Raw genomic sequence first — 9,590 nt, forward strand, 5'->3', positions numbered from 1 at the left:
CCATGGAGGGGACATTATCGTCTCCCCTTTAAATGAGGAGGCGGAGAGGATCCTCAAAGGCATCCAGGGATATGAGGAGATAAAGACAGTAGAACGTCATGTTATTAAAGTGCTCTGTAGCTTTTCCCCCACCTTTGAGACAGAAGTCATTGAAAAACATCCGATGATACTTAAAGCAGAAAGATTTAACACCAAGGGTAAAGAAAAATCATATAAAGTTGAGTGCTGGATCAAGGGAGAACCCCCTGAGAGTCTAAACCTGGGATCCTGGGGGTCGTTTTGTCTAGCACCATACATCCCAGAACCCCTTCAATGTTTCAAGTGTAATAAGTATGGGCACATAGCAATACAGTGCAGATCTCTTTTCCACATCTGTGGGATCTGCTCCGGCAAGCATGAGTCCAAACTATGTATAGAAAAATTGGGTAGGAAAGAACCGACCTATGACAAATGCCCGGTCTGTGGCAGCGAGCATCACGCCTGGAACGACAGGTGCCCGACAAGACTAAACATGGTGGACAAAGCAAGAGCAAAAGCCACAGGGATGGCAGTGAAACCCAGACCCCAAAGGGCCTTTAGGCCCCCCAGGTGGTCGAGGCAACCCCCTTCCCACCCTCGGGAAAACCATACCCACACAGAGGAAGTCCCTTAGACCTCCGAAGCAATAAGAAACATCGTAAATAATCCCCCCAGTGCCCCCAACAATAGTCATACTCAAGCCCAACAAGCAAATGACACCATCAGGCCCCTTCCTAGGGAACCCCCAGTGCAAAGTGACCCCCACGGGTGCAAACCACCCCCGAACAGCAAACACCCCAACCCCAAACTCCCCCCAATAGTGCCATTACACCAATGGGCCCAGTTAATCCCGTGGTGCCTATGCCAGTCCCGACAAACAAACCAGAAAGTGACCACCGTCCTCCCACGGTTAACAGTGCTATCCCGGAGAATAATACCAGTGACAATAACCCAGAAACAAATATAATGTCAGATTTGTAGAATCTAACAATGAAAGGAGTAATTGACTTCGTCACTAACAAGACAACCGACGAGATCTGTGACATTATCAAAGGTAACTTCACAAAGCTTTACGGTGAAGGTCTCAGAGCAATAATGTATATTATCTGGGGCCCCATAAGAGAATACCTGACCAAGCTCTGTACAACCCTAAATAATCCAATTTCGCGGACATAAACAGCACACATTTCACACAAAATACACAGCACAAGTTGACCTTCCTGTCATGGAACATTTGCGGCATCAGACCTAAATACACCTTTCTACAATCACAAACATGGGGTTCCAGCGAAGGACGTCTACCTCCGTCTCATAAACAAATTCTTTATTGAGAGATGTAGACCCCTGACCTGGAACCAGCAGAACATTCACCCCATCCCAAAGCCCCAAGAAGAAAATGCGTCCAGACCTATCGCCCTCATCAGCTGTACAGAAAAGTTGTCAGAAAGAATGGTCCTCGACCGACTAAAGTGGAAAGTCAGTCGTCTCTGCATCCTAGACTGTACAGTTTCACGGAGGGCATACGAACGCACGAATGTATCGTCGATGTCATGGCCGCCATCAATAATAAGAAAGCTCTGATAGTCTTCATGGACCTGAAAAAAGCCTATGAACTGGCCAGTGCCCATGCTATACTCTTCTCCCTGGTAGCGAAGAGAGTCAAGAGGCGTCTCTTATCCTGGGTCAAACAGTACACACAAAATAAGGAAGCCAGAGTGGCTTTCCAAGGGGCCACCTCCCCCTTTCTTCCCCTGGAAAACGGTACACCCAAAGGAGGCATCCTCAGCCCCTTCCTGTTCAACATCCTGATTGAGAACCTGTTGGCGTTAGAACTCCCTGGGGGCATAGAAATGTTTATATATGCGGACGACATCTGCATTGTATACCCCCACTCTGTTCAGCACAAACCCAGAGCCCTGCAGAGAGCCCTCGACATCATAAGTGGAGGGTGCAGGGAACTAGGCCTCAAAGTCAATTCGAACAAAACTAAGTCTATGGCCATCAAGCACGACTATGATCCCCCCAATCTAATCTTGGATAACACCCCTACAGAATGGGTCAGCAATTATAGATACCTAGGGGTCATTATTAACAAGTATTTAAGCCCGGCTAGCCAAGTCAAGCATCTCCGGCATGCTGTCACGTCTCGGTACGTAGCCATGAAAAGGCTTACCACCCTGGACAAAGGAGCATCACACCTTTTGCTAAGGAAATTTCATGTGCAGGCCATTGTCGCGCAGGTGGAATACGCGGCCCCCACGCTTACGAGCCTCTCCACTGGACTGTTGTCCTCCTTGGAGGTCATACAGAACAACAGTATGAGGCTCATAACGGGAGCTACTATGTGGACAAGACTGCAATTATTACGAACCGAGACTGGCCTCTTACCCCTGGCAGATAGAATTGACTTGAGACTATGTGCCATAGTAAGTAAAACCCTGAAGCCAGGGAGAGTCTGCCCCCTCAGCAACAAAATACGAGGTCTGATCAACCTCCACGAGCACCTTGACCCACCCCCCACTTATGTGGGACGTCTTCTCCAAGCCATCAGGCTATACGCCCATATAAAGACCACGTATTGTTTAACCCCCCAGCCCCGTGGGCCCCCGACCCAATTAATACAAACTTCACTGCCCTCCCCACATCCAAAGCCCTTTGCTCCCCTCAAGTAATGCTGTAGGCAGCCCTACATGCAATCAACAGGACTAATTCTAACAACAATTATTTCACAGATGGGTCAGTGGATCGAAACATCCCAGCGACGGCCGCTGCGGTGTTCTCAGACATCTACGTGGACAGCTGGAGGGTGTCGGACCATGCATCGACACTCCAAACTGAACTGGTCGCTATAGCCAAGGCCCTGGCCAATTCGTTGAGCAGGCAAGGGGACACAACCGTGCACACGGATTCCAGGGGAGCCATCCAAGCCATATTAAAAAACCCAGTATCAGAGAACGTGCTGTTGATTACGACCATCAAGGCTACGGCACAAATTCACGCACAGGGAGGCCGCAAGGTCACCCTGAACTGGATTCAGAGTCATGTTGGAGTTCACGGGAATGAGGAAGCGGATAGGATTGCAAACAATACACTCAGGCGTGCAACTGTTGGTGTAAACCTGAGTAAGTCACTTAAACAGATCAAAAAACTAATTGTTAACACTTGTTTTTCCAGGATCAGGTCTGAGGTACAAGAGGCTGCCAGGGGAGGCTCCATGTCGGCCAGGTGGTATGCGGACGTGACTGGTATGGACCCCCATGACATCACAAAGGACACCAGCAGGGGCCTTGCTACCATAATCCATCGTCTCCGGCTAGGATACCGATGTAGCTGGCAGGTGGCCAGGAATGAAGACAGACCCTGCCAATACTGCGACGACCCAGCCGGAGAGGAGCCACTGGAACACTACCTCCTCACCTGTCCAAGTACCACCCAGCTACGGCAAACCATAACCTCCCCCCCTCCTCCGACTGCAGAAACAATAGCTAAACATGTGCTAAATAACATCCAACAGTACAGAGCCTTCCTCGTCTCATAACCCCCCCCCCCCCCCAGATGACACCCTAAGTTAAGGAAAAAAAAAGGGAGATGTTTTGGTTCCCAATTTTCTGCCTGCCACTAACTGACTTTAACTTTCCTTCCAATGACCCTCATCTCACATGGGACTCACTACTGTACAACTGTCCCTCCCACTAATCCAGAACTCCAGGGATAATTTATGCCCTCCCAACTTCTGCCTCCCACTCATTCCTGTCACCTCCTTCCCATGACCTTCTACTCCCATGCGACTCACTACTGTACCTCTTTTCCTACAATTGAAAACTTTTCCGCTCGTGGCTCCAGGGGCCTGACCCCCACCTGATGAAGAGGAAAAGACGCAGCACCTGCAGCAAGCCCTTACTTTGCCTCCAAGAAGATACAGCCCCGACCAGCTGTCCCTCGGCAGGCATACGGGATAATATAAGTAAAGAATTGACACCAAGGCCCTGCTTCACAGAACCTCACTAGAATGGCCAAGGTCTAGGGGCAGAGCAGCCTTTCAACCCGTGGGTGCCGGCATATTGCCAAGGGCCCCACTGCCGAGACCGACAGCACTACCAGGGCTGCTACCGCTGACGACTACTAGATGAAGAAGAAAAATCCCCTTTCTGTGTGTGTACCGAATAATAAAGGTCCCGACCCAACACACCTTAACCCCTACTGACGGGCTGCCAACGCAAAAGCCCGTGTCCGGCAATATAGGCTGGGCAATCTTTTACTACTACTACTGCATATTTTTGGCAGTATACGTCAGTGTACTTTTGGGTGGAAGACACTTCCTTTAGCACTCCCGCGGCATCCAGTCCACTCGGTGCTCTCTCAACTGCACTAGCGATCGGGTGTAAGGTGAGACACACTGTGAATCTCCTGCTTGCGTGTTCGCTTTAAGCGTAACAAAAGTTTCTCATAGTGCTCCCAGTGTATTGGCAGCATGGCTGACAGAGAGGGAGATTCCCCCTCCCCCTCTCTCCCAGACGAGCCGCCGCCCGACCCCCCCACCCCCTCCCCCGACTCCTCGGATTCAGACGACAGCCTCGTTACCTCCCACGCCCCCCGTACTCCCGCCCGGCCACCCCTCACCCGAATTCCTACAGTGTCGACGACGAAGACTGTCTCGCAAACTCCACGGAACTTGCACTACATTTTTCAACAACCGATACAAATAACTGTGTAAATTTTGAATCCTATTCTTTTCAGACAGTCAACCCCAGTGTCTCCACACCCCTTCAGGGTGAAAACCACAAAAAGAGGCCGGCCAATTCCCCTATAGATCAAATGCAGGCTACCAAAAAGACCCTTTTTGCCAGTGAAAGCCAACATACCTCCCCTATTAATGCCCCCCAAGTCCCCATAGCAGTGTTAGCAATGAAAGTATAAGCAGTGAAAGTGATATCAGTGAGAGCAGTGAAGGTATGAGTAGTGATAGTAGTGAGACAGTGATTTGTACAAACAGTGTTAGCAGTGGAAGAGTGAAACACATTGGATTAAATGAAAACAGTGAAAAAGAAATAAGGGTAAATAGTGATAATAGTGCCAAAATGGAATGTAGTGCTATCAGTGAGAACAGTGAAAGAGTGGTTAGTGATAACAATAGAAGAGCGAATAGGGAAGACAGGGAATGTGGAAACAGGGTTAGCAGTGAAAGAGTGAAACATAGTGATAACAATAGAAGATTGAATAGGGAAGACAGGCAATGTGGAAACAGGGTTAGCAGTGAAAGAGTGAAACATAGTGATTTGAGAGACTACAGTGAAAGAGAAAAGTGTAAACAGTGAAAATAGTGTCAGAGCAAAACGCACTGATTCCATTGACAACAACTACGAAGTGAATATGGCAAACAAGGATAAAGTATACAACAGGGAAAGTGTAAACAGTGACAGAGGTGAAGAAGTAAAACCTGGCGATGTTATGAAAAGCAGTGAAAGCGCAAACAATGAAAGAATAGAAAACAATAAGAACACATATGTGGAAGATATTTTTGCAAGCCTGGAAACAACCAATATAGAAAATGATGGCTTTAGGACACAGAAGGAGAAATAAGACAATTAATCTCAAACCTGCTATTGAAACAAAGCAGTTTTTAAAGTAATCAAAACACAGGAGGGAAATGCTTACAAATATGTGCAAGAAGTAAAACAAAAACATCCAGGTATTCAAGTGACAGTAAGAGTAAATAATGCTGGGGATGTTATCGTGTCTCCCCAAAGCGAGGGGTGGAAATCAGAGTAAAACATCAGAGTAAAACATCCTAAAATCATAAAGGCGGAGAGATTCGAAACAAAAACAAAAAGAAAAAAAGGTTGTCGTACAAAGTAAAATGCTGGGTTAAGAAGGAACCCCCAGAAGTAATTACCCTGGGAATCTGGGGTACTTTCCACCTAGTACCGTATATACCGGAACCCCAGAGATGTTTTAAATGCCAGATATACGGGCATATCTCCATTCAATGCAGATCCCGCTTTGACATCTGTGGGGCCTGCTCTGGCAGGCATGAATCCAAAGTATGCATTGCCAAATTGCAAAGGAAGGAGCACGTAACTCCTAAATGCCCCGCCTGTGGCAACGACCATCACGCTTGGAACGACAGATGCCCTGCCAGACTTTGCAAGGTAGACGAAGTATGGGCAAAAATCACAGGAATTGCAATGCGCCCCAGACCCCAAAGGCCCCATAGCCCCCCAGGACCTAAAGGCTCCCCCCACCCCACCCTCCCCTCAGGAGAACCAGCCTCGCAGAGAAGAGGCCCCCCAGAACTCTTACGCAGCCGTAACCATCGCGAATAACCCCCCTACAATTCCCAGTAACGAACAAGCTCAACCTCAACCAACCATTAATAGCAACCCCCCCAATGAGCCATCAGTTCTAACCAACCACCCCAAATACAGGAGACCCCAGAACAGCCAATCCCTCAACCCCTCCCCTATGACAATACCCTTGCAAGTAACCCGGTAACCCAATTTGTGCCCGTACCTGTCCCCACTGACATACCAGCGACTTCAAACCCCCTTCCTACATTCAACCGTTCTATCATGGGTAGTACGAACAACTACAAACCCCCGGAGTCAAACATAGCGTGTAATCTCTGGGAAATGGCAGTGCGAGGTATAGCCAACAATCTCGTTAACAAAACAGCCGAGGAGATCTGTGTCATCGTCCAAAGCTCATTTCCACAATTTTACAATGAGGGCCTCGGGATAATGATCCTGGCATGCTGGGAGTACGCTAGGGATTACCCAAGGACCTTATGTGACACACCAATTAACCTATTTTCGCGGACTTAAACAACACACACACAACACAATCAACACGGCACACACTGACATTTCTCTCATGGAACATTTTAAGTATCGGAACCAAATATGCCTTCTTACAGACACAGACATGTACACAGAACCCAGATATCATCCTATTACAAGAGACAGTACTTGCAGAACACCAAACATTTTCATTCAAAAACTACAAATTCTACAGGACACACCATACAGAAAGCACACGAAGATTGATGACACCATACCCTCCAGAGCCATAGACAACATAGACTGCCACGAAGCTGAGACACTCGGCATACAGATAACATTAGTCAACACAACACTCGCCATTCACAATATATACAAAGCACCACACAAACACATTGATGCCACCCTACTTTTTGCTGCAGCAGACACCGAAAATACAGTAATTGCCGGAGATTTTAACGCACATCACACATTCCTAAAGTCCACACTGAGAACAAACCCCACGGGCAACCACCTAGCGAACCTCTTAGAGGACTTTGACAGGGTCAAATTACTAAACGATACAAACATAGCTACCCTCAAGGCGGAAGGCTGCCTTGACCTCACTTTTATTCCTGCAAACTTGGTCCAAGGCTCAGTTTGGGGCCTCCACCCTGTCCTCGCTAGGGACCACTTTGGCATACAATTCTCGGTCCAAATGGAGAAACTCCCAGCACCCCCTCCGCCCCCGCGCAGGTTGAACCCGAACCTAGCCAAGTGGGAGCTGTTCGAAAGACACATGTCAAACTGGGCCAGATTATACGAGCCAAGCCCCACAGAAAATATAGACCAGCTGCAAGAAACATTTATAAACGAGCTACACAAGGCGGCAAATGGCTCCATGCCTCTTAAGAAGGCCCCCAAGATCGACCATAAGGACGCATGGTATTACAATCTACGAATAAAGGAGATGAACAGGAAAATAAACAGGGTCCGCAAACTCCTTAGGTGCCACAGAACGGACGAGCTGCACCGAACCCTCCTTCAAGTCACGGCCCATGCAATAACAGTATCTAATGAGGTAAAACAGCAAAAGTGGCAGGAATAGTGTTCCAAAGTTAATACGTTCACCTCCCTCCAGAGGATCTGGAGCTTCTTCAATAAAGTTGTTGGCAAAAACCACTCCAACCGGACTGCCCATCCAGACCCTCCTGCGGAAGCTAACAGACTGGCACAGGGGTTTGCGGACCGTGCCAAATCAAAACGCCTCCCGATTCCTACCAGGCGGAGACAGGAAGTGCTCCTCCCCATCAGAGCCACAATGGTGAATGCGGCTTGTGGCATGCCCGACGACACAGACACCCCTTTCACAAGAGAGGAGTTGGAGAGGGCGTTAGCCAAAACCAAAAACACGGCACCAGGCATCGACGGCATTACCTACAGTATGTTGCGAAACATCGGGGTTCCAGCTAAGGAAGTCTACCTCCTTCTCATAAACAAGACATATGTTGAAAGGTGCAGACCCCTTACCTGGAACCAACAAAATATCCAGCCTATTCCTAAGCCCCAGGAAGAGAACTCGTACAGGCCTATAGCCCTCATTAGCTGTACGGAAAAGGTTGCAGAGAGAATGGACCTAAACCGGCTAAAATGGAAAGTCTGTAATCTGCACCCCAGACTGTACGGCTTCACTGAGGGCATAGGAACGCACGAATGCATTGTAGACGTCATGGCCGCCGTCAACAACAGGAAAGCCCTAGTAGCCTTTATAGATCTAGAAAAGACCTCCGAGCTGCCCAGTGCTCAAGCCATACTGTTTTCCCTGGTAGGGAAGCAGGTCCGAGGTCATCTCCTGTCGTGGGTTCAACAATAACTCCAAAACTGGGAAGCCAGAGTGTCCTTCCAAGGAGCTACCTCTCCCCTCCTCCCTCTGGAAAACGTCACACCCCAAGGGGGCATCCTCAGCCTATTCCTGTTCAACATCCTTATTGAAAACCTGCTTGATTTGGACCTCCCCAGGGGCATGGAAATGTTCATATATGCAGATGATATATGCATTGTATGCCCCTACTTTGTTCAAAACAGGCCAAGAGCAATACAGAGTGCCCTCAACCCCATAAGTAGTTAGTGCAAGGAGCTGGGCCTTAAGATCAACTCTGTGAAAACAAAGGCAATGGCGGTCAAGCATGATTTCAACCCTCCCAACCTACTATGAGATTCAGGGCCTCTGTAACATGGTTTTTTTGGACTTTGCTCCTTATCAAAGCATCGGATGTAGCTGAAAGTTGACATGTATATTTTACAACCACACACAAATTTTGTCAGCATTATCAATAACCTAAACCCGATAGTTTTAATTTTTACAGAGTAAAAATGATCTAGCCGACGCCATGGCCAGTGATAACGAGCCAAGAGTCGAAAACATTCATTACGTAAGCAATGTAAACACCTTTTGACAAAATTTTGCCCCGCCTATCCACCAGACACCCATTCACCTTCTTCCATCGGCTCTGAAACCCATAACAGTCAAGAATGGCTAACAGGATTTGGAATTGCCCCCGTGGTTGCAAAACTCCATTTGTCTTAAGACTTGCAACTTTATGCAGTCAAGAGAATGCCCGTGGCCATATTTACTATAGCCTGAATAGGTAATTATTCAGTTTTTAGTTTGAATCCAATGTTTATGGTCTGATTTGTATTTAGCGTAACATGATTATAATACTTGTAATGTCATTCAGGCTTTTGAACATTTATAACTATTCACTATGCCACCAAGAGAGAGAGAGAGAGATTGTATGTAGACAGTCTTTATATAAC

The 9,590-nt window shown here is 47.8% G+C and overlaps 1 protein-coding gene across 1 annotated transcript; it reads left to right on the top strand.

Moving 5' to 3' along the window:
• The first annotated feature begins 1,008 nt into the window (after positions 1-1,008).
• LOC137636719 (uncharacterized) lies at positions 1,009-3,556 on the top strand. Its single transcript, XM_068369097.1, has 3 exons — positions 1,009-1,072; positions 1,381-2,616; positions 2,751-3,556. Exons 1-3 carry the CDS (start codon positions 1,009-1,011, stop codon positions 3,554-3,556), a joined length of 2,106 nt encoding a protein of 701 aa, XP_068225198.1.
• The last annotated feature ends 6,034 nt before the right edge of the window (positions 3,557-9,590 follow it).

Source organism: Palaemon carinicauda, unplaced genomic scaffold (genome assembly GCF_036898095.1).
Source record: "Palaemon carinicauda isolate YSFRI2023 unplaced genomic scaffold, ASM3689809v2 scaffold3672, whole genome shotgun sequence".
Taxonomy (NCBI): domain Eukaryota; kingdom Metazoa; phylum Arthropoda; class Malacostraca; order Decapoda; family Palaemonidae; genus Palaemon; species Palaemon carinicauda.

Coding starts and splice junctions, on each gene's coding strand:
- LOC137636719 (XM_068369097.1), top strand. CDS start 1,009: ATGAAAGGAGTAATTGACTTCGTCACTAACAAGACAACCGACGAGATC. Junction 1,073..1,380: donor GATCTGTGACATTATCAAAG/GTAACTTCACAA, acceptor TGGAACCAGCAG/AACATTCACCCCATCCCAAA. Junction 2,617..2,750: donor TTGTTTAACCCCCCAGCCCC/GTGGGCCCCCGA, acceptor ATTATTTCACAG/ATGGGTCAGTGGATCGAAAC.